The 27777-nt window shown below is 33.7% G+C and overlaps 1 protein-coding gene across 1 annotated transcript in view; it reads left to right on the forward strand.

The window, feature by feature from the left end:
* LOC149801563 (neuroendocrine convertase 1-like) overlaps positions 1-27777 on the forward strand; it is a 69829-nt gene that overhangs the window by 5806 nt on the left and 36246 nt on the right. The window contains exons 2-4 of the mRNA XM_089955785.1: positions 9179-9283; positions 24350-24481; positions 25130-25238. Of these exons, the coding sequence (XP_089811911.1) occupies positions 9179-9283; positions 24350-24481; positions 25130-25238 (346 nt within the window). The remainder of the gene's footprint in view (positions 1-9178; positions 9284-24349; positions 24482-25129; positions 25239-27777) is intronic.

The following is a 27777-nucleotide window of genomic DNA, read 5'->3' on the forward strand; positions in this document are numbered from 1 at the left end:
TGGCCATTTGGATAAAAGAGTCCAATCTTGTTCATATGGCCATTTGGATACAAGAGTGCAATCTTGTTCATATGGCCGTTTGGATAAAAGAGTCCAATCTTGTTTATATGGCCATTTGGACACAAGAGTCCAATCTTGTTTATGTGGACATTTGGATAAAAGAGTCAAATCTTGTTTATATGGCCATTTGGATACAAGTGTCCTATCTTGTTTATATGGCCATTTGGATACAAGAGTCCAATCTTGTTTATATGGCCGTTTGGACACATGAGTCCAATCTTGTTTATATGGCCATTTGGATACAAGAATCCAGTATTGTTTATATGGCCATTTGGATAAAAGAGTTCAATCTTGTTTATATGGCCATTTGGATACAAGTGTCCAATCTCGTTTATATGGCCATTTTGATACAAGAGTCCAATCTTGTTTATATGGCCATTTGGACACAAGAGTCCATTTCGTTTATATGGCCATTTGGATACGAGTCCAATCCTGTTTATATGGCCATTTGGATAAAAGAGTCCAATCTTGTTTATATAGCCATTTCGACACAAGAGTCCATTTCGTTTATATGGCCATTTGGATAAAAGAGTCCCATCTTGTTTATATGGCCATTTGGATAAAAGAGTCCAATCTTGTTCATATGGCCATTTGGATACAATAATCCAGTATTGTTTATATGGCCATTTGGATAAAAGAGTTCAATCTTGTTTATATGGCCATTTGGATACAAGTGTCCAATCTCGTTTATATGGCCATTTTGATACAAGAGTCCAATCTTGTTTATATGGCCATTTGGACACAAGAGTCCAATCTTGTTTATATGGCCATTTTGATACAAGAGTCCAATCTTGTCTATATGGCCATTTGGACACAAGAGTCCAATCTTGTTTATATGGCCATTTGGACACAAGAGTCCATTTCGTTTATATGGCCATTTGGATACGAGTCCAATCTTGTTTATATGGCCATTTGGATAAAAGAGTCCAATCTTGTTTATATAGCCATTTCGACACAAGAGTCCATTTCGTTTATATGGCCATTTGGATAAAAGAGTCCCATCTTGTTTATATGGCCATTTGGATAAAAGAGTGCAATCTTGTTCATATGGTCGTTTGGATAAAAGAGTCCAATCTTGTTAATATGGCCATTTGAACACAAGAGTCCAATCTTGTTTATATGGCCATTTGGATAAAAGAGTCCAATCTTGTTTATATGGCCATTTGGACACAATAGTCCAGTCTTGTTTATATGGCCATTTGGATACAAGAGTCCAGTCTTGTGTATATGGCCATTTGGATACAATAGCCCAATCTTGTTCATATGACCATTTGGATACAAGAGTCCAATCTTGTTTATATGGCCATTTGGATAAAAGAGTCCAATCTTGTTCATATGGCCATTTGGATACAAGAGTGCAATCTTGTTCATATGGCCGTTTGGATAAAAAGAGCCCAGTCTTGTTCATATGGCCATTTGGATACGAGAGTGCAATCTTGTTCATATGACCGTTTGGATAAAAGAGTCCAATCTTGTTTATATGGTTATTTGGATACAAGAGTCCAATCTTATTTATATGGCCATTAGGATATATGAGTCGATTATTAATTTTATGGCCATATGGGTACACGAGTCCAATTTTAATTTATATGAACATTTGAATAAATGGATCAAATCTTGTTTATATGACTATTTAGATATAAGTCGAATATTTTTTATAGACCACTTGAATGTATTAGTCGAATCTTATTTACATGACAATTTGGATATAAGAGTCGAATTTTATTTACATGACAATTTGGATATAAGAGTCGAATTTTATTTACATGACAATTTGGATATAAGAGTCGAATCTTATTTACATGACAATTTGGATATAAGAGTCGAATTTTATTTACATGACAATTTGGATATAAGAGTCGAATTTTATTTACATGACAATTTGGATATAAGAGTCGAATTTTATTTATATGACCGTTTGGATACACGAGTCGACTCTTAATTATATATCAATTAAGATATACGAGTCCAGTTTTAATTATAATGTCTGCAGCTTTTCCAAAGAGTGACAATACATTTAAATTATCTAGAAATAACGCATGGTAATTGTTCGGTGAAGAAGATGAACCTAATCAAATTTGTTTTGATTTGTTGTTATATTACAATTTATATTTATTGACACTTCTTTAACCGCTTTAAAAAAAAAAAGTTATGCTTTTTTTACTTCGTATTTTAAAGTCAGTTTTTACCTTACATTTATTTACAGTTTTGAGCTTATTTCAAAGCAGGAACCTTCTTGAAATATGTCAGAATCCTTCTCGAAATATGAGTTCGAATCCGTCTTGAAATATGAGTTCGAAGCTGTCGCGAAATATGAGTTAGAATCTGTCTCAAAATATAAATCAGAATATTTTTCGAAATAGTAGTCAGAATCCGTAACCAAATGAGCCAGAATTCTTCTCAAAATATAAGTTGAAACGTGCCGAAAAAGTGTCAAACGAAGTCAAGTTTTTTTTTTCATTCTTTTAATGACAAAATCTAGCCACATGTATTCACCAGCTGAAAGTGAACATAATATATTTGTGGGTTGTCGTGTTTATGTTATCGAGTCGATACACCAATGCTTAAATAGTGCATAATGCACAGTCGAATGGAGACTGTCTGGAAAGATGGACCATTTTCAATTATCCTTTTAGTGAAATATACTTAAGAAGAAATAGATATCTCTTATTTTGTAGTCTTTATGTCGAATCTTTAAATTGTTGATACGTTTGATTCCAATATTATGAGTATAACGAGCACAGTTTTGAATTCACTTTAGCAGATATAGAAGTTTGAAAATACTGTACTTAATTTTAAAGGGTGTTAGCATTTTTAGCCAGCTTCATTGTGTAATTTTTTGATGACAATAGGTAAAATCTGAATTACCGGAAATACCATACAAACCCTAAAACTAGATCTATTATTTGCTATTCCCATCGTTTGACTCGAACAAGCTAAACATGACATGATTGTTTCTTGCTGAGGGAAAATTAGGAATAAACAATTAATACAACGTGCCATTTGCAGTTACTTATTTAGTGCATAATTTAAGATATAACAACTGATTTATTAAATTAGTATAAAAGCAGCAACAGTAGTAGTAGTGGTACCAGTAGTAGCAGGAACACTATTTATGGTCTCTACGGTTTTCGACCATGGAATCTGGAATTCGGTGTTATTTGTTGATCGAAGATGACGCCCATTAACTAATGATCTTAGTTCAGTTATGTAAGAGATATAACCTGGAGAAAGATCTTTTAAAGACATGTCATGAATACGTTTTTTTAAGGTAGCCGTTGTAGCAAACATTTTATTTATCAATTCATTTAAAAAAAGAAAGAAATTAAATGTAGTTTTAATTGAGACTCTGTCTGAGTTGGTCCATTTAATTGCAGGTATCTCCAGTTTCCATACTGTGTGAATGTAATGATGCTTATGATGAAGCAAGTTAGTTTGGAGTCCCCCGACAATTTATATGACATATGTTGTTGTGTTTTCCTCTAATGTATGGTGAAGATTTCACGGTTCGTTGAAAACGTAACCATCATAGATGTTTATAAACGTAAAAAACGTATCTGTGAATGTCTCTATTTAAGTACCTCTACACCATTTTACTATCTGTCCATATAAAATAGTAAAATGGTGTAGAGGTACTTAATTAGACCATCTTTTTTCTTTTTATTAAACGGGATGCGACAGAGTATCTCATATTTCATGAGTAACCCTTTTTTATCATTAACCTTTTCGAACCTTTTGAATTAAACGAGAAAAAAATGAATATGATTTTATCTGTGTTTAGTAAGAATTTTGCCAACATTCTTTTGTTGTTGTTGTCCAAAAGATGTTGCATGAGATAAAGTTAACCTTGTAATTAGTTTGACCGACCGACTTTTCCAAAGTGTTTGCCAATTGACTCAACTGTTTTGCATCTTATATTGTATACGATGTGCAAATATAGGTAAGACTTTTTGTACAATGCCAGTCATATATAGGAATTGTATAAATTGCCTAGAAACAATTGAATGAAGCAACCAGTGAGTATATCAAATGCCTAGGAAATTTTAACAAGAAATTATAGATTGGCAAAAAAAAAAAATGTTTAAATTCTGGCAAGCAACAAGCATTGACATTTTTGCTGGAATGTTTCAAAGCCAATATTAGTTTTGCGACCTATTATGCTACTGTTTATCAGTATGCAAAATCATGGACCATCATTAAACGATGCTGACTTTGTTGCTTTTTTCATTTTCATTTATGTCAGTCTTACATGGACATATAACTATTTTGTCTACAAAATCAATTTAATTTCTGGCGTATAATCCAAAGGACCAACTCTGGTTTCTAATCTTTTATCATCGTCCTCTTTGCCAAGATCTACAGGTGGAATTGGACAAAATAATCAATTTTAACATTTTCGTTCTGGCATTTCATTGATAATAGAGCTGTTTGTGGCCCAATAGTTTAACAAAGGTTACCCGTAACAGATGACACGTGACCGAAAGCCTCATCACGATTTGTTCCATGTGTTACATGAACGTCACTATGACGCTAAAGAAAGTGGTGCGCACCAGTACAAAGACTCTTACGTGCAGACAATAATTTGTTGAAATTTCCACAGAAAAGAGTTCAGCCAACATGGATGCTGCACACCGCAAGCTTACTTTCCGGAATGTCTTGTATATTAGTACCAGCAAATGATTGCTTCGCATCTATTGAAATCAGCAAATCAGAATCACATTTAAACAGTGTCCAAAATATCTGGTGATGGACTAGAATAAGTCAGACCAATTTTGGTGCCTTTCTTATATATAGATATGTAGGACTTTTATCGCTTCACTATAAACATATTGTTTGTCCTAACCTAGACTAATTTGATAGCAGTACCTCTTGTCTTGCTGTTGTTTTCTACCTGTGATATGATACACTTTACATACAGAAGAAAACAGATAAATTCTAACTAACTTATAAACATATACCTGACATACTTGAACCTCTTAAACAAAAACTTGCATTTTATATTAGGCCCATTACAATCAAATTTTTTTCGTGAAAAATAAAAGATATAAAGATGTTTTCGATAAAGGTGATACAATTCCCTATAAACTCTACGTGATTTAAAAAAACAAAACAAAAAAAACAATTAAGAACGAATTCGGCATTGTAGATAAAAGTTGAAATGCCTAAAGTTACCAAGCTAACAGTAACACACACACACACGCACGCACGCACGCGCGCGCGCACACACACACACACACACACACACAGAGGTAGATGAATGAAGTGCGCACCAAGGTACTTAGAAAAGGGCATGAATGATGATCGACACATATCTGTTATATCTGTACTTTCAAAAAATTAGTGAAAATCCTTTCAGCAAGCATCTTTTCGATATTTTAGCAAGTACTAAGTCCATCATAAATCACAATCAGGTTTCCGACAAAAGCTTTCATGTCAGACTGCATTGACGAAACTTATAGACCAGTTCTACTAGCGATCGAATCACGCTAACTCACTGACGCAATCTTCAATGATTTTTAAAAAGAACTCAGTCTGGCTGAACATTTGCTGTTCATTAAAAATAAGCTATATGCGAGAAGTTTTCTTCAGATTCAACTACTTGGTTCACTTCATATCTCACTAACAGACCCCATCCAATTACAATGTGTTATTGTGTAATTGACTTTTGTCCATAATTGAGAGTAGGAGTTTGGGCCTACCTGACTATTGTCCATTTTTTTGCAAACATTAACTTGGATCTGAGTTCCCCTTGGAAATTCCTGGTTGACGTGATATTTGTCATATTCTTTACTAAAGTTAAAGTAAATTAATTACCTTGTTTGCAACAATGTTCTGAAAATAAACTTTCGATCCTCATCCTGGTCCTCTTATTGTGTCTCAGGTTTTTATATAACGGTAGTGATCAACATAATCATTATTCCTATTTTAGCATCTGTCTAGTGAAATCAGTCTTTTAGTTGTTTTCAGTTATAATTTGAGAGGGTTTATTTATTTAAATAATTCATTGGAACTACAAACTGTTCATGGATCCTATTTGAACTAAACCACAATTTTGGGATTATTGTGAATTCACTCAAGGACATTCTTGATCATATCATTGTCATACATCATGCCTGTTAGCACATCAGCGGATTAATATCATTGGCGCATCAATACATTTAAGAGTGGAATTCTTTCGAAATACTCTATAATTTTGGACTTGTGTTAGATATTTTAGTACTATTTGGGATTGAATTCACAATACTGTAAGTTGTTTTTAAAACTTTTCACTTTTGTATTCTTGGGGAAAAGATTATTTCTTGAATTTTACTAAACTTGCTGGCTTTCGCTCTTTTCTGTTACTTGGTTTAAGACCATGGAGTCGTAACAATACTCTCTCCAGAAAAAGGCAGCCCGATTAATTCTGAAACTTCCTATTGTGACTTCTTCGGCTATTTTGTTTTCACGTCTACAAATGCAACGAATAAAAAAAACGTATTTATTATTTTTAAGGTATTATGACAAATAAGCCTTTAAGCGATCATTTTCTAGATTCAACATCTATTTTTTATACTGAACTTAGATCACCAAATGCTGAATGTAATCTCCGACCAATAACTTACAACGAACCCCAGATTATATATATATATATATATATATATATATATATATATATATATATATATATATATATATATATATATATATATATATATATATATATATATATATATATATATATATATATATATATATATATATATGTATGTATGTATGTATGTATGTATGTATGTATGTATGTATGTATGTATGTATATATATATATATATATATATATATATATATATATATATATATATATATATATATATATATATATATATATATATATATATATATATATATATATATATATATATATATATATATATATATATATATTTATATTTATAGCTGTGTCCAGAAATAATATGTTTATTAACTTAATTTAATTTAACTTGTTTCAAAATAGAGTACCACACATGGCAGATGGGTTTTTCATGACCAAATGTGTTATCCTCGTAAAGCAAAGATTATTATTATTATTATTATTATTATTATTATTATTTTTTATTTTTAAATTCTTCTCTTTCCCTCGAAAGTGACATGTATACAACTGATCATGGCAAACAATTAATGTCATGCTCTGCTATTTCAGCGAAACGTTCTAAGATGTTTGATTTTTTGAGTTTTTATTTAAAAGAACGTGGTCTCTAAACTACACCTTCGGTGACTATTTTAGAACAATTGAGATCGGCAAATTGATCCCCTGGAATGTTAGATTATATATATATATATATATATATATATATATATATATATATATATATATATATATATATATATATATATATATATATATATATATATATATATATATATATATATATATATATATATATATATATATATATGAAGTGAAGATGACCGTAATCTTGAAGAGTCTTGCCATCTCAGATTAGATCCTCACATTTGCTTCTATTTCTGGTATTTAGTGTGTTTGTTTTTCTTAGCTAACACAGTGTAAATCTACATGTCATGAAAGTTGAACAACGTTTCCTAGCGACACAGTGGTAAAGCTGGAACTGTTGATGGTATTTTCGTACATTAGATATCAATGCTTAACTCAGAATTCATGTCCTACTCATGATTTCATTGCTTAACAAATATGATTCTTGCCGGGTATTACTCTCACGTTCTGTTGATACGTTTATTAATTACATTATGTGTACGATTTTATACCGTCTGTATTTAGTTCTTTTTAACACTTACATTTCTCTTTAGAAGGCTCTCTGACGTTGGTGCTTACAGCGCATTTACTATTATTTTTTTTATAGAACTCTGTATAGGCTTTTAATATATGTTCGTTTTGTTTGCTGTTGGTGCTGGAAATTAGAAAAAGTTCATGTATTCTTGATTAGAGATTTAAGACTGTCTTTTTTAAACTAAATTCTATCAATCACTGTATTTTAACAACCTTTTTTTTTTCTCGGTGTAATTAAATCCGCAATAATCATATTGACATAAATTTTCTTGATTGAATGTTGTCATTGCTTGTATAATACTGACCTTTGTTGGAGAAGACGTGATCAGAATTTTCGCAGAGTCAATCGACTTATTAAATTTGACTTAAAAATCTTTATTTTTTAGTGAAATTGTTCAAATTTTGAAATGTTTTGGTATCAATTTCTCTCAGTAGGTCAAAATACAGCTGTATACAGGAGACAACATTAAACAATTAATTAATTTCTTCTACAAGAATATGTTTCACAACTTGCAACTTGCATAAATCTCAAATAAAAACGTAGATTAGACATAACGTTTTTTGTCGACTTCCGTGAAGCTATGAATCATATGCTATTACTGATAATTTCGAGAAAAAAATCAATATGCTCGAAACAGAACTGTGAATCGTGTTTATCCTTAATCTACCAGAAGTACAATAGGCAATATCATTGTCATTTTCAAAAATAAAGACAACAAAAAGGAAAATAATTTTCTCATCTATTTGGTTTGCAATTATTAATACTGAATATGTTTTAGGAATCGATAACGAAATTATAAGAGGGAAAATACGATATATTTTTAAATGTCTATTCATAGGACCTATATAAATGATAAATAATGTTGAACACATGTTTCAGAAATTATTGAATATGTAGTCATAAAGGGCGCTTAAAAACTATATTTTTATAGGCAGACGATGGATGACTTTGTTATGCCTTCCAATAGTCAAAATCAGATTTTGAGTTAATGGAACATCATATTTGTTTTCAGTAAACGCTTCTACTATTAATTATTTTTAGTTGGGTTATATTTTAAAGGAAAGATACGGGGATCTGATGCTTTACAAGTATAATTAGAAAAATATCTTATTCGTTGCATGTATGATGACATTCCATTTTGAATCTTTCTCAACCTCCGTATATTGATACTGTCTTCTAATTTATTTTTCATAGACGGTTTCAGCCACTGAATTAATACTCCCGGAATAAAGTCCAGTCATGCTTAATATTTCAAAAACTGTTCTTCTTCTTCTCATTTATTTATTTATTTATTTATTTATTTATTTATTTATTTATTTATTTATCTATTACAGCTTAGGTCTCTAGAGGATCACTATGTTCTCAGACATGCACATGTGCCATACCGCTCAAAGAGAAGTGCAGACGACCATACAAAGAGACTGCAAGACGATACTAGGGTATGGAATCAAGAGATGATGTTTAAGAGTGAATATTTCACGACGAAACAAGTGTATTATCTTAAATATATATATACGATCAATAACTAATGATTTAGAAATAATTAGGTGATTTGCTAATGGATATAATGTCAATACCAATTTATGATTATATCATTGATTATTCGTGTCTGTTTCTTTGATTTGCTTGAATGATACGAATTTTGGGGACGTTCTGATTAAGCTATAAATCAGTGGTTTATGGGTGATAGAAGATTTTTTTGGTGAAATATGATCATCATGGCAATGACGAAGAGAAACAAATCCATGCGTCCATGTTATGTAAAGTATTCCTTTCAAGTGGAAAACCACATTGAAAGTTACTATATTTGACTCTGACACCGCCCGAGACAAACGATTGTATTCTCCTCAAGTTAAGGATTTTTAAGCCTCTTCGATACCTCCTGCATGATTTTCAATGTTTAATGTGGGCCTGATTACTTGAGCAACACGCACATTCTTCTTCCAGACATTATATATAAGACCATAGCATAGGGTAATATTTTTCACAGAGAATACAAGCAAGCATCCCTATTATTTACAAAGGATATGGTATCATGCATTAGTTAAAAAGAGTACGATTTTTTTTCTTATAAAGCACTATACGGTGTTTCGCTAAGTAATCAGCTCTGGTTTCTTGAGATTTACTGTCAAGTGTTGGATATTATCTCTATGCCGGATCACCTTGGCGGACACGTGGGCATAGTAAGAGTCTAACAGAATAGTTCCAAATACTTGGTCCGTTTACTATGTTTGTTGTGATAGCTTGCCAAGGCCATTTAAATTTATGCCTTGATTGCAATCTGAATAAAAAGTACGCTGGCTTGAATATTGTGAGCGAAAAATTGTCCACGCTAAATGTAGCACTTGTCAAATCGTTAGTTTCGGAGGTGCATAGTAATATCAAGCTCTTCATTTTCTGAGGTATGTATATTTTGCATGTATTCTGCAATCCCATAATGCCTAAATGGAAGTGACGTTTTCTGAGTAAGTTCCACAGACTGGATTTGTAAGATTTTGCAGTATCTTGATTACCTGTGAAGACGTTTTGTGGTCATTCCAAAGAAAAAAATGCAATTATATAGCTTAGAGTTGTAGTAAAAATGACTAAGCTTTCAAAACAGCTTATGATTTTATTAGATTTTCGGCGATGCTCGTTAGACTATGGTTAAGCGAGACTACTGTCGTTATCCAACATACATGTTGGTTTATTCATCGGCTATTTTGTAAGAAGAAGACGCAGATTTGGCACATTTCTGCTATTTTCCAATTTGTAATGCATGTAGTCTAGTCCTCGTACCTCAAATACTCATTATATGGCTAAAGTCACTTGTAGTACAATTACTGCTCGAGACTGATCCTCGAATTTTTAAACTTCTATGAGAATTGGCATGGCATTCACTACTCATACTTTAACAGTTGGTGCAACTATGGGTCATGGGTTTTATTCAGAATTTTCCTTGTAATACTAAAGTGTAGATCAGAATTTTCGCATAAGAAACTTTCATGGCGTAGATCAACGGAAACTATACGTGCTAGTAGGCGAATTTTAGAAAATTACAAAAATAGACAACATTACTGAGAGAGGTTTTTCTATAGCATCACAAGGAATCCATTAAAATTTCACTGATATGCCTTTTGTTTATCAGACATGTTTATGGCGGACACCTTATATGCTTTCAGATTTCCTCTGGGAAGCTAGACCTGAACAAACATTATTTCATACAAGTACATTCTGACGAGAGAAACTTCATATTATTATTTCATTAATACACATGATCTAATCAACTGAGTTCGAAAGATCAATATTAATCTGTGGTGCCTAAGGCTCAATGAACTGACAGAAGGGCAATAACACGGACAGGTGCAGTTTCTATCAGCCATGATAGAACAACTTATTTTAAAACGTAATGTCAAGCTGTTCGCTTTGCTGCTTAGGTATACATCAGTTTAACTGATGCACAAATATTGCTGTCTCTTTCATTTATTTTGAAGTACCCGGAGCACGATGTTAGTACAGGATTTGGCAAACCCAACCAGTTTTATTAGTCTCCGACTTGGTCTGACTTGTATTCCTGATGGGCTCTTTGTCGAAGGATTTCATATTAGGTCGTACATACAGCAGTGTGGTAATTGTTGGCTCTGATGAGGCGTTCAAGTTTTCTAATGCTTATTTTACAACATGCACATTTGTGCCCTGAAAGAAACACTCGTGAATATTCCTTCCACCTAAATAACGTGATGTCGATGGTGAGCATTGAGAGAGATTTAAATACTGAAACTTAAACCAGTGCCATTTTCAGTTTGATATGGACCCATAATTAGCTAAATTTGTACGTTTCTAATTAATTACGCGATATCGGATCATACTGTTAACATTGGTTCACTTTGACATGCTATAGTGACTGACAGAAAGATTGTTGAATCATTTCTGACAGGCTGTTTATGTATTCGTCAGTATCCCTTTCACATTTATCATGTTTTCAAACTGGAATTGTGGTTTTAGCGTGAGTTGTAATGTAATGGGTAAATTATGAAGATAACATATTATGCTTCTCATAACTCAGCTTTTTAATTTGCTTATTAAACTCCTAATTTCTCATTTGCAGGACGCCGTTAATGGATTAGTGCTACTAAAGATATATGTACATGCAATGTTTGATGAGCCCTTAGATTCTAGTAAAGGTACAATCGGCTTCAACGTCACTCCCTTCACTTGTGTGTGAGGCGCTTTTGACCACAAACGTGGTTTGACCTAAAAAAGCCACTCCGATAGTTTTTCCCTTTGGTTCAACTTCAAACACGAATTCGCTTCTGAATCAGGGTCACCAATAACAGGTTTACAGAATTTGCTTACGAAGCAAGATTTAGCCGATGGTGACGGTTGATTCCCGTGTACCACCGGGCACTGTACTTGGTTCCATACTGTTTTAGGATATATATATATATATATATATATATATATATATATATATATATATATATATATATATATATATATATATATATATATATATATATATATATATATATATATATATATATATATGCTTTTCCGCTTACATTGGAATCACAAGTCCATTGTTAATTTTATGATATTCTGCTGTATGGAAAACCGACGCCACACCAATCATTTTGTTATTCAAAAATGACCTAAAAACCTTGATGAATGGGTCATAGCCTTGGGTATGTGGGTCACGGCCAAAACATCGCTATGCGGTGTGTGTGCATTCATAACACATCATGCCACCTATGTGTTAGGAAATTGTACTCTTAAAAAAGAAAGAGATCAATTATCTTGGTTTGAAACTGTCCCAGGATATAAAAAGACGTCCCCATATTACCAACATCACCAAAAATATTAATAGCCTATCATCCTTGACAAGAAACCGTTAATCGGCATACTTTTGTGGTAAATGTAGATACTAGAATATGGGTCGATTGCACTGGTCAACAGTGAAATCATTACTGACTTGAAAAGGCCCTAATCTGTAGTATTTTGGTGTGCCGAACACGAATATAACCGTGAAAAATTTGTATTGGCTCTCGTTTTGAAGATATTCATCTACCTCATTTTCTATGTTTCACTGTGTAAATTTCTCCAGTAGGACTGCAGCAACATCCGGAATAATGATGTAACATTGCATAATACCATCATGCTCACATCATCCACAGTTGATTGCATCATTTTCTGATGCAATGCAATACTAATGCCATGCGGCTGCTGAAGTAAGTTGACGTCAGCAGTGTACTATACATGTGTAGGCCTATTATACTAATGCCAGGCGGCTGCTGAAGCTGACGTAAGCAGTGTACTATATAAAGCCCAATCAGATAGGTTCAGCATTTAAAATATTTTAGACGTTGTGCGAGACAGTTCAAGCTACTGTTACATAAAACTTATTATTTTATCCATTTACGTACAATAAAGAACAGTAATGCCTCGAAAGTGTGTTAATACCGCGGACAATTTTTGCTATATTTGTGGGGAAGTGACATTTGCCAACCAGAAGAAAAGTATCAATTCTCAAGTGAAGAAGGCATATCATCTTTACTTCGGATGCAAGGTTGGTGACCAAGACAAGCCTTGGGCTCCGCATATATGCTGTGCTACATGTACAACACAGCTTTCACAGTGGTTGAATTGCAAAAGGTCATCAATGCCGTTTGCAGTCCCAATGGTGTGGAGAGAGCCAAGCAACCACCTAAATGACTGTTACTTCTGCTTGGTTCCTCCTCTTTCCGGCGGAATAACGAAGCGAAAGAAGTCGAGAATAGTCTACCCAAACATTCCGTCTGCATTGAGACCAGTTCCACATGGTGAGGGACTTCCTATTCCAGAACCTCCAGCAGAATATTCTCTTGATTCATCTGACGAAGACAAAGGTGAGTCGACCTGTTCTTCTCCTGGTCCATCAGCATGCAGTGATCCAGATTTTCACTGTGGTGCATCATCAACCCCACACAGAATAACACAGGAAGAACTAAATGACCTGATTCGTGATTTGGACTTATCAAAGAACAAGGCAGAATTGCTAGGATCAAGACTCCAACAATGGAATCTTCTAGAAGAAGATGTCACAATTACTGCATATCGAAAGCGCCACCAGCAATTGGAGCCTTTCTTCAGAAAGGAAAGTAATCTGATATTCTGTTCCGATATTGAGGGCCTCATGAATGCTTTAAAAATCACTCATGACCCACAAGAATGGAGACTATTTGTGGACTCTTCGAAACTGAGTCTCAAGGCTGTGCTTTTGCACAATGGAAACATTCTTCCATCTATTCCAGTAGCGTATGCTGTCCACATGAAAGAGACATACGATAACTTAAGGCAGCTACTGAATTCCATTGAGTATAACAAGTACAGCTGGCACCTCTGTGGTGATTTGAAGGTAGTTGCCCTTTTAATGGGACTGCAGCAAGGATATACAAAATACATGTGTTTCTTATGCGAGTGGGATAGCCGAGCAAGGGAAATGCACTACATGAGGAAGGAATGGACTCACAGGCAGAATGTAGCCATTGGAGAGAAGAATATCCAACACCCAGCTCTGGTTGAGGCTCAGAAAATCTTGCTACCACCCCTTCACATCAAACTAGGTTTGATGAAGAACTTCGTGAAAGCCATTGACCGGACTTTGCCAGCATTCCGATACCTGCATGAAAAATTCCCTCGACTCAGCGAAGCAAAGATTAAAGAGGGAGTTTTTGTGGGTCCTCAGATTCGAGAGCTTTTCAAAGATGACCGGTTCAACAACTTGCTGGAAGGTGACGCGAAACAAGCATGGAATGCTTTTCGCCTAGTTTCTACAAACTTCCTCGGAAATGTTAGGGCAGAAAACTATAAGGAACTAGTAGAAGACATGTTGATGAAGTATAAGAAACTTGGCTGCAATATGTCTCTAAAGATTCACTTCCTTCATTCCCATTTGGATTTCTTTCCTAGCAACTGTGGTATTGTTAGTGATGAACACGGCGAACGTTTTCATCAAGATATCGCAACAGTGGAACAAAGATACCAGGGAAAATGGTCCACTACAATGCTGGCTGACTACTGCTGGACACTCCTCAGAGATGCTCCCGAACAGCTGTACAAGAGACAGGCGAAGAAATCTAAGGTGTAGTCAATGACTTAATTTTTTATAGGTAGGCTATTACAGTTGACCTTTTACTATTGGAATGCATTTCGTTATGTAAACATTAATTTCTTGCAGATTACAAAAAAACTAGAGCCAATTTTGCAATTTGACTGTCATATTCGTGTTCAGCACATAAAAATTGATAAGAATTGACTAATTTTATTTCAGTAACATGACTTTTGTAAAAATTTGTTGTCCAGTGTTGTTTGGGACTCATAATGTACCTCTGATGTAGATATACAAGAAAAACGTGCAGCTTCATGGGTATAGATTCGTCTGTGGTGATCCTGGAGATGTGGTCTGTGTAAATTGGATGTTAGAGGACCAAGAACGACCATCATTACAAAGTATAGAGACTTGTATTCATTGACATGGTGTTTCCACAGTAATTTATTTTATTCGATACTTTTTTTTCTTGCTTTCTACAATTTAGATAAAATTCACTGAATTATGTGTAAGTTCAGATGAACCAAGAATATCATGTTTATGTTAGGCGCTAACCTAGGCACAACATATACAAATCAGCATAGTTTATGTTGCATTTTCTAAACATAGTATTTGAATAAATCGAATGGGATTTTAGTCAAGTGATTTTTTATATATAAAACCAACCCAGTTACATACGTTTGGTTTGTCAGAGGATTAGCTTCGCAAACATATCATTTTCTGTTTAGGCTTTAATACTACATTGAACAGATTGCAAGGAACATTCAGCTCTCCAGGAAACATCAGAGAAAATACATTAGTGATTTTCATCTAGGAGAGATACCAAAAGTTAAGACTATTTAATAAATTCAGTTTTGGATGTATTAGCTCTATTTGGATAAACGGGAAATTGTGGTTTACGACTGTTTACGACTGTATATGACATTTGGAAGTGCATGAGTTTTAGTATTAAAGAAGTCTTTCTTGCCTTTTTAATACATTTATGATGGCATCGAAAATACGAACGTTTACTTCATAGGGAATCACCACTTAAGGATGTATTTAAAGTTAAATTACCGTATGGTGTGGGTCGGTGGTTCTTTCCGGGGTTTTCCCGGGTTCTTCCTCCACCAGTAATACTGGCCGCCATGTATATCCTATCGTGTGCTGAAAAATGGCGTTAAACCCTACAACAACAACAACAACAACAACAACCGTATGGTGTGAGGGATTGAAACAGTTCCACGCGTTGTTCATGGTAATAAACGCTAAAAGACAAAAGCGAAGTGTTATATACTTTCTACAGATCCACACCTACAATTAGGTGATTCTCGACCGGCTGAAGGAAGAAACTAGTTGTAATAAAGACGTGTTTATGCTTGTACTGATTGGAAGTTGTTTACGTCACGTAAGTTATAGCGAGTGATATGCCTATCAGCTGGTGGAATCAAAAATGAAGGTTTGAATCATTTGTCATCTTATGCAAAGTGTAATTTTGTGTTTTTGTTGTTTTGATTCGAGGCTTTCTCATTCCTATTTCTCTGTATAGCACTGCAGTAGATACTAATCTGGTCCAGTCTCAGTTCTTTCTGTCACATTTTGTATTTTGTTGTATTCTCTTTTCTCGAGTAATGTACAGTTGTCCGAAACCATATCATTATATTCCAAAACAGGTCGTATAAAAGACTTCTAAATCTCTCCTGCCAAGTTGAAATTTCAGTCTACGCATTACATTATTTCTTGACCATGCCTTTTTTTCCATTTATATAGTCTATTTGTTTGTACTGTTACTAGTCTATGCCCTTAAAATAAGTAACAGAAAGGGGTGAAAGACAACAAGCTTTGTAAAATTTAACAAATAATTTATTTTCCTTGAATATAAAGTAAAAATGAAGAAAAAAAGCTTTTGGTATTGCGAATTAAATCCCCAAATAATCCAAGAATTACAGATACAAATGCTAGGAATTTAAAGTCCCGAATACAATTCAGTAGAAGTACCGAATAATCCACAAACTGGAGGCGATAATGTATCTGTTATATCTCCTAGAGTGTTGATGTGCCAACAGTTTTTTGTTGTTGTTGAATCACAGTAGTATAACCAAGTTTGAATTCACTATAAATTCCAGGGAATGTCTTTATCCACGAATTTTATATGAGCACTTTTGTATTGCCAGAGAAAATAATCACTTGAATTCAACAATTTGAAGAAACAAAATTTAGCCCAACTGGACACAACATAATATACAATTTCAAGGTGCTAGATCTTGAAGCATGCTATTATCTACTAGAATCAAGGTAGTCGTCATAAACAAGATAATGTAAACAATTTAGTTGCAAGTTTGTTTTCTCAAACACTGCAATCGAATAATACAATCTGAGACCTGTTTAATCTTAAACCAATTGATAAAAAGAATGAGAGTTCAGTAAAAGTAAAAGTTTCAATTACGTGAAGATGGTATTTGTCAACCACGTCCTTCTATACTGGTTTTGAGTTTGTGACAATTACAAAGTTTGTTAGATGTAAGCGCTAGAGTGCGCATGTTGAAGTATTACAAAACATAAAATAGACAAAATCAAGAAACCAAAGAAAAGAAGGGTGTAATGAAACAAGTAAAAAGACCAGTATTAACAGGATAACAACATATTGATGCTATGACTATATGTGACTGTCAGTATTCAGGAAGAAAAATAAAAGATGCAAAACAAATATAATAATGAGAAGCCCTGCCTAGTAAAACGGGCTTTCGTGGTTAAGATGTGATCCAAGTATGAACATTTTAAATGTTGACAGAAATGCATATAATAGCGTTGTAATATACAATACGTGTTGTAGGTATCACATTGTGAGTTTCAAATGGATCTTGTAAGAAAGCAATGCAAATGTACATGCAATGTTTTTTATGGCTAGAAAATAATGATATTATAAAATGGGAACAAGGGAGTAGACAGGAAACAAAGATGAGTAGACAGGAAACAAAGATGAGACGTTGTTGCTATGTAATTTATTGACCACATAATATTACTTAGCATGTAAACAAGTACATAATAAATTGTCGCAGGCATTGGTAGCGAATGCATACTACAAATATTAAATACATGTCTATACTAATATAAATTAATATCTAGAACTAGAATTTGGTAAAATAGACAAATACTGTGTGCTTTGAAAAATTCATTAACCATACTATAGGATTGTAAAAATGGAGGAAACAAATGTTGAAAATAATTATCATTTTACGAAGCATAAACTAACAATTTATATGGAAGAGCTAACATTTAACAGTCACCTCTTTGTATACGGGTGTTGAACTTGTGACCGATATAAAATAGTGTAGCAGTAATTTTATAAGCTTACTTCTCTAGTAGCGTGTAAACTTACATAATTTGCAAGATTAAAAATTAAAATGCTGAAGAAGTTTTGAAATTACACATTAATACATTTCTGAGTGAAAATTGAAAATAAAATGTGACATGGAAGGGTGTAAGGGAACATGTTGCCGTTATAAAATACAATGACGGCAAAAAATGAAACTAAACTAAGAATACGTGCATCGAATCAAAAAAAAGGCAGGTAGAAATAGAAAAACAAAATAAACAGGTTAAGACAAACTGTGGCTTTTGTGCTTCCTGACCTGGAATGATATATCTCAATCAGCAATAAATGGTCAATGCTCTGAAAGTCCTTTAAAAATAGAATTGAAATCTACGCTAGGTGAAAGTTCCGCTAAATTCTCGACGGAACTGATTCGGTTGAGTTTTGACGGTTGGTCTAATAATAAGATCGTCCAATCAGATGTCCAGGCGGTGGCTAAGCGCTTGCTTTTCATTAGTTTCCGGCTTTCGAAAAGCAGCTTAGTTCTAGGTCTGGTTAGATCCTCATTAATAAATATTCCACCATGATCCTTATCCTTGATACGTGTACGAGTTGTATACAGTGTCTGACAGGCATGATAAGTGGCAAAATTGATAGTTACATCACTGGGTTTGTATGACGTCCCCTTACATTTGTCTCTAAGTGATCTGTTGAGTTAGGTCAAGGGATTTAGACGTTTTCAGGACGCATTTCTTAGTGTCCTCATCTGACAAACTGTTTAAAGATAGAACAATTGCACGTGACAGTATTGTTTAGTCACTGTAATGTATTGGTAATATTGGTAATTAGTAATATATTGCTAACTATGCTAATGTATATCTAGGGGATTGCATATACTGACAACTATTCTAATGTATATCTAGGGGATTGCATATACTGACAACTATGCTAATGTATATCTAGGGGACTGCATATACTGACAGCTATTCTAATGTATATCTAGGTGACTGCATATACTGACAACCATTCTAATGTATATCTAGGGGATTGCATATACTGACAACTATGCTAATGTATATCTAGGTGACTGCATATACTGACAACTATGCTAATGTATATCTAGGTGATTGCATATACTGACAGCTATTCTAATGTATATCTAGGGGACTGCATATACTGACAACTATTCTAATGTATATCTAGGTGACTGCATATACTGACGGCTATACCGTTCTGCATTGTCCACGTTCAGCGTTAAGTTTCTGATTATAGATGTGTAATTCTGGCGTTCAAGGCCGTAACAACACAATCAACTATATATTTTTAATCATATTCTGAAGTTTAGCACTGAATGTTTCCTTTAGCAGCTCAGAGGAATTTTTCACAAGCTTTTCAAGTGTCATAACACTCAAAGCAATATTTGTACATCAAATACTTATATATATATATATATATATATATATATATATATATATATATATATATATATATATATATATATATATATATATATATATATATATATATATATATATATATAACAAGTTCCACATGAACGAATACAAGAATCACACATTCATCATATCAGTGCATTTGTTCACTTCATAATAGGGAAGTAAACCCATAAACAAGTAGTTAATTTAAATCAAAATGGAAGATAAAACTTGCTTTTAAGCGTCATGAGGAACGTCATAAAACGTATATGTGATTTTGATCTTTTTTGAAACCTAACTATAAATTTTAAGTATACGGCTGGTTTCATCTCAAATAAAAACTGTATTCTTGGAAAATGTCATATTGCAACTAGTAATGATAAATGATGTATGTATTAGCATATTAAACATATCAGGTTAGTAGTCCTTCCTTTTCGGTTCAGATCTCTTTCTCTGTCTCCACAAAAATCAGAGCCATAGTCATAAGAAAGTGGTCTTGCCTTTCCTGTTTTACAAACAGATTTGATTATGCGACTAAATATCGCAGTATTAGGACATTTATATGCAATCCAATAATGTCCGTCACCTTCAGCTTAAGAAAATACATCTATAATGGATCCAGAGGGATATATTTTGATTTGCGCTCAAAAATGTCAGATTAAACACTCTTATTAAACGAGATGGAGGGACTTTATTTCCGCTGTTTGTATCCGCTTTAACGCAATATAAATTATTATTACTTCCGGCGTATGTTCTAACTATCAGTGATATGAATTTGTTATCCAACTATTCCGTGGCAGCATGCGGTGATAGGGATTTTCGTCGCTCGAGGCATTGTGACAGGAATTGTAACAATACGCGGGCTCAGTTCATCAATTCACAGCATATCCAAAACGAATCAGTAGGAACTACATAGAGGTCAATACCGAACATTTATAAAGAAATTAAGCACTAGATCGGGGTTTCGTGATGCATCAATATAAGGGTATCAATTTACAATCGTCACTTTTTACAAATGGTTTGCAAAACAACTTGTACAGATAAAAGAAATTATCAAATTTAGCTAATCCGTGGTTTTTATCATTATTGGAAAACATTGATGTTCATAAATCAGCCAATTTTAATACAGAATTAGAAACATAAATTTAAGGGATTGTCTTTTTCTTCACATCTCTGTTGTCATCGTACATTGAGCTACATATATCTACATGGGGCACATTTTACTAGGAGACGCCATTAAACTGGATTAATTAAGAAGTTTTCATGTAAATAAATTAATTAATTTCATGAATATAATTATATTTACAACTTTAAATTGGAGTTGGACTTTTTTTTCTTCTGAAATTTACACGAATAGATTGTGCTAATTGATTTGCAGCATACATGCATTGATCTGATTTAAATTGGAATCCCAAAACAAGAAAAATGCCTTTAGGATTTATTGGTATATTAATATTCAATTTAATTCGTATCTTATCCAAAATGCTATCCGAAGAGTGTGTGTGTGTACAAAAAAGTTGAATGCTTTTCTGAGTTTGAATGTATCTGTACTTATGAACTTTTTGTAGTAAACGAAACTGAAATTTGTAGACATTGTCAACGTGAAAGGTAATTTGTGATATTTATTCCAATTCGCTGCATCTGAATTTCCGGTATCGCTAAAAATGAACGAATTTTTTATTAACCTTTAAAGGCTTAGTGGCTTTTATCAGAAAAAAATGTGTGCGAAAGTATTTGCATTTAGCGAATTATACTCGCGTGTAAGCTGTACAGAATAGACCCTGATCTGCCATCGCATGATGCGCTAGAAAAAAATCCACTCTTATTCAAATCGAATCGAAGAAATCCATTCTTTTTGTGTTTACTTTTGTTTTTGGCGGGGCTGATATGCTTTGCAGATTTATATGGTTTTACTCATTCCTAATTGAATAACACACATTGTTAGATTTTTTTCTTCTTGTTTGTAATCAAAGTATCTATAAATCTCATTATGGAAGAAATGAACGAACGAACGAACGACTGACCGACTGACTGACTGAATGAATGAATGAATGAATGAATGAATGAATTGTTTGTTTCAGCTGTAAGTTTTTATATTATCAGGTAGATGCCTAAAATTACAGAAAACAGTCATGGTAAATTAAGTAAAACTACAAAATGTTTGAAAATTTATCTTGTATGCATATTTAAGGGAAGATTGCTTGCTTGCAATCCAATCAATATTTATTTGCTGATTATACCCTAGATATACATTAGAATAGTTGTCAGTATATGCAATCACCTAGATATACATTAGCATAGTTGTCAGTATATGCAATCCCCTAGATATACATTAGCATAGTTGTCAGTATATGCAATCCCCTAGATATACATTAGCATAGTTGTCAGTATATGCAATCCCCTAGATATACATTAGAATAGTTGTCAGTATATGCAATCCCCTAGATATACATTAGCATAGTTGTCAGTATATGCAATCCCCTAGATATACATTAGCATAGTTGTCAGTATATGCAATCCCCTAGATATACATTAGCATAGTTGTCAGTATATGCAATCCCCTAGATATACATTAGAATAGTTGTCAGTATATGCAATCCCCTAGATATACATTAGCATAGTTGTCAGTATATGCAATCCCCTAGATATACATTAGCATAGTTGTCAGTATATGCAATCCCCTAGATATACATTAGCATAGTTGTCAGTATATGCAATCCCCTAGATATACATTAGAATAGTTGTCAGTATATGCAATCCCCTAGATATACATTAGCATAGTTGTCAGTATATGCAATCCCCTAGATATACATTAGCATAGTTGTCAGTATATGCAATCCCCTAGATATACATTAGCATAGTTGTCAGTATATGCAATCCCCTAGATATACATTAGCATAGTTGTCAGTATATGCAATCCCCTAGATATACATTAGAATAGTTGTCAGTATATGCAATCCCCTAGATATACATTAGAATAGTTGTCAGTATATGCAATCACCTAGATATACATTAGCATAGTTGTCAGTATATGCAATCCCCTAGATATACATTAGCATAGTTGTCAGTATATGCAATCCCCTAGATATACATTAGAATAGTTGTCAGTATATGCAATCCCCTAGATATACATTAGCATAGTTGTCAGTATATGCAATCCCCTAGATATACATTAGAATAGTTGTCAGTATATGCAATCCCCTAGATATACATTAGCATAGTTGTCAGTATATGCAATCCCCTAGATATACATTAGCATAGTTGTCAGTATATGCAATCCCCTAGATATACATTAGCATAGTTGTCAGTATATGCAATCCCCTAGATATACATTAGAATAGTTGTCAGTATATGCAATCCCCTAGATATACATTAGCATAGTTGTCAGTATATGCAATCCCCTAGATATACATTAGAATAGTTGTCAGTATATGCAATCCCCTAGATATACATTAGCATAGTTGTCAGTATATGCAATCCCCTAGATATACATTAGAATAGTTGTCAGTATATGCAATCCCCTAGATATACATTAGCATAGTTGTCAGTATATGCAATCCCCTAGATATACATTAGCATAGTTGTCAGTATATGCAATCCCCTAGATATACATTAGCATAGTTGTCAGTATATGCAATCCCCTAGATATACATTAGCATAGTTGTCAGTATATGCAATCCCCTAGATATACATTAGAATAGTTGTCAGTATATGCAATCCCCTAGATATACATTAGCATAGTTGTCAGTATATGCAATCCCCTAGATATACATTAGCATAGTTGTCAGTATATGCAATCCCCTAGATATACATTAGCATAGTTGTCAGTATATGCAATCCCCTAGATATACATTAGCATAGTTGTCAGTATATGCAATCCCCTAGATATACATTAGCATAGTTGTCAGTATATGCAATCCCCTAGATATACATTAGCATAGTTGTCAGTATATGCAATCCCCTAGATATACATTAGCATAGTTGTCAGTATATGCAATCCCCTAGATATACATTAGAATAGTTGTCAGTATATGCAATCCCCTAGATATACATTAGCATAGTTGTCAGTATATGCAATCCCCTAGATATACATTAGAATAGTTGTCAGTATATGCAATCCCCTAGATATACATTAGAATAGTTGTCAGTATATGCAATCCCCTAGATATACATTAGAATAGTTGTCAGTATATGCAGTCACCTAGATATACATTAGCATAGTTAGCAATATATTACAAATTACCAATATTACCAATACATTACAGTGACTAAACAATATTGTCACGTGCAATTGTTCTATCTTTAAATAGTTTGTCAGATGAAGGACGAGTGTGTGTGTGTGATTTTTTATTTTTAACAAAGCTTTAACAATTTTTCAGTCAGATCGCTACGATGTCTGCATTGTGGCAGTTTATAGTGATGTCTAGCACTGGGACTTCATGCCGCAGACATGTAGCATGGTGTCAGATGAAGGACGAACCTGTTAGATTGCAGTGGGTCAGTACTATTTGCGAGATAGAGGTTACACATGATGAATATAATCTTCTGTGCATTCAAAATACGAATTCTTTATATAAAATATTAATTTTCAAACTCTTTTGATGGGCCATTCCTTACACTAATCCATTTAGATCGAAGAACAATGTATTTACAGTGACAAATTTGATAAGGTCATGTAAGGACAATTATTTTTGAGAAATGGTTTACATTTTAGGTCAAATGGGTAGAGCAACAAATTTCCAGGACAAGGAGCAAGAGATATGTCATCGCCAATAAAAGAGCTGAGGACGTTATATACAGAAGCACATCATTCAACGATCCTTTATGGGCCAAAGAATGGTACCTGGTATGTTATTGTAGCTAACGTATCTCCGCAAAGTTTCTGATGTTCTGACTTGTCAAGATTCTTCACGTGAAAATCTTATATTAAATATCGTATGAGGTCATATGTTTTGTCTACATGACAAATACCAAACCAGCACGATGTCGCAACACGAATAACGTCAATATCCAATAGCTAAGCAGTTGATTACGGTAAACCTAGTATGAACATTAACACATTGACATAGTTTATTTAATATGTGTGGAAACACAATTGATAAACCCACAACCAGTATCCCCCCCCCCAATGTTTTCGATAAAATAAAACGTAACACGTTTTTAAACTTACAGCTGAATTATTCTTTAGTCAGATGACCGAACTATTAATATAATACTCTTACCGAGAATACAACGTAATGGGTCATTTTAAATTGAGAAGATATTTTGTTGATCGCCGTAAAATTCATTGTTGATAGTAATGTTTAATGTCTTCGATGCTGTACCTGACGCCATTGTAGAACTAGAACTGTATATACATATGATTGTAACGTAATGCTGTGTTTGATTTATCTGTAAATTTAATTCATAAAGAAACAATAAGGCACGGAATTTATGAGTACAGGTATATGCACGTGCAAGAAGTAAGACTGTTGTAATTGCATGCATTCGACAGAAAGACTCCAAGACCACGCGTGACCTTAAGAAGCTTGACCTCCACGTTATTCCTTGCTGGAAACAGAACATCACGGGCAAAGGTGTTGTGGTATCAGTACTGGATGATGGTAAGTCGATATTATTGATTCCAGTCACAAAGTAGCCTAATATATACATGGTTCTTAGATGAACTTGAAGAGTTCGATCATTTGAAGATATGAAATACGTACAACATAGTTCACGTTATTTACAGATTATGATACACGTCACCTTTTTAATATTTTAGTCTGAAAAAAGGTCAAAGACAAAAATATTTTATAACACGTACATGTATGTTGATAGAAGTGATGTCTCAGTTCATTTAATTTGTTTGAGAATGCATCTGGGCTCAAAACAGCAGTTATGATAAACTTAAGATCAATCACTGAAGAATTTCCTAGGTCTCCTTCACTAGTAATCCTAGTTATTTTAAAACAACGACCTTGTATACAGAGGTATTGCTACAATAACTGTTAATTCCCTTTATTTTGTGGATGACTGATGGGTGTATTTTGGATTACACAACATACAGCTTGGTTTAATTACCTTTATTTTGGTGGATGGCTGATGGGTGAACTTTGGCTTACAGAGCATACAGTCTGTTTTAATTCCCTTTATTTTGGTGTGTGGCTGATGGGTGAACTTGGATTATACAACATACAGCCTGGTTTAATCCCCTTTATTTTGGTGTATGGCTGATGGGTGTTCTTTGGTCTGTAGAATATACAGCTTGGTTTAATTCATATTTTTTGGTGGATGGATGTTGGATGCACTTTAGATTGTAGAGTATATAACTTGTTTTAATTTCCTTTATTTATTTTTTTGTACGGTTGTTGGGTGAACTTTGGGTTGTTGAGCATAAAAATTGTTTTAATTACCTTTATTTGGTGTTCGGTTGTTGGGTGAACTTTGGATTGTAGAGCATACAACTTGATTTAATTACCTTTAATTGGGTGTACGGTTGTTGGGTGAACTTTGGGTGGTAGATCATACCAATTGTTTTAACTACCGTTATTTGGTGTACGGTTGTTGGGTGAACTTTGGGTTGTAGAGCTGTAATGCATATTTGATTTAAGATATATTTAATTTAATTGTTTGTTTGTTAGTTTTAATTTTCTTTTTATTCCATTACATGCTATTTTAATGTAACTTTATTTACCTGGTTTGACATTTTCTAGAAATTTATTTCAGTTTGTCCTGACTGTTTTTCGTAAACACTAATAATAGAAACCTTGTATTGACCTAGTTCCTGGCCTTGATTTAGAAATCATTAGAGTTGAAGTAAACAACTTTATTGTTTTAAATTCTTTCTCACGTACAATTCATAAAGTGAAATCGAGGACATACTTGTTGTACGTGACAAATAACATGTAGCAATTGTTTCAAACTCTGTTTTTTTTTTCCAGTGGACTGACCCACATCCGGGCATCTGTTTTGCGCCGTAGCTAGATTTATTATTGATGTATTGAGAAATTATAGTTATTCTTGCATTAAGACTTGAAAAGTCAAAGTGATTTATGTTGTGATCAGTATTTTGGGGCTAATTATTTTTTTTTCTTCAAATTATTTTGATTCCGAGAGATTATTTTCTCTGGATATACTTGTATACTTTGGGTTGTAGAGCATACTTGAGATTAAAAGACCCTCTTAGTCATTTTCTCTTCCTGAACTTCAGATTGGAAGAAAACAGTAGCTGATGAGTTGTCTGCTAATTTTTTAAAATTTTTATTTCATTATCTATATTTTAATCCGCTCCGGTAGTCTAGTGGTTAGAGCATCCGCCTCGGATGCGGGAGGTCGTGGGTTCGATTCCCGGCCGAGTCATACCAAAGACTTACAAAAATGGTACTAACAGCTGCCTCGCTTGGCGCTCAGCATTAAGATGGTAGTGTTAGTACTATTCGGCCTGGTGTCAGGATAATGTGACTGGGTGGGACATCATGCTACACGTATGCGGCATGATGCCCTAGTGCTAGACATCACTATAAACTGCCACATTGCAGACATCGTAGCCATATGACTGAAAACTATTTAAAGCTACGTTAAAAATCCAAATCTCTCTCTCACACACACACACACACACACATCTACATTTTAAAATTCCTTTATTGATTTTCAGAAGTAAGTATACTAGAACAATACATTTTCCCTAGTTTATTAAAAACTAGTGTAATTTGGACTAGTTCAGGTTCATTGATCCAACTCGTGGAATCAGCCGTTTCGATCACCTGTCCGCTTTGGGCAACGCGTTGTTTTCCTGATAGCAAAATAAAGAAATTTCAGTCACAGTACAAGTAAGTCGCGTAGGGGTGGTCCAATGTTCTCTTCGTTGTGGTTGTTAAATATGTACACAATTTACCTTCACTACACCAGATGATCCAGTTGTTAAGTAACTGCACAAATGTATTTTTCTTTCTTTGAATTTCATTACTTGTCATAAAAGCTGGATAAATACAAAGAAACATGCATGCGCTTCACACATCGTTCAGCCTTTCACCCAGACTTGGAGTCTTGTTTATTGGTACACGTAGATTTAATTGGATGTGGAGTCTTGTTTATTGGTACACGTGGATCAATTGGATGATGGATATATGGTTATTGAATTTCCAACGTTTAATTATTTTGTAG

The sequence above is a fragment of the Sinohyriopsis cumingii genome, chromosome 4, assembly GCF_028554795.1.
Source record: "Sinohyriopsis cumingii isolate HCF-2022 chromosome 4, ASM2855479v2, whole genome shotgun sequence".
Classification (NCBI taxonomy): Eukaryota; Metazoa; Mollusca; class Bivalvia; order Unionida; family Unionidae; genus Sinohyriopsis; species Sinohyriopsis cumingii.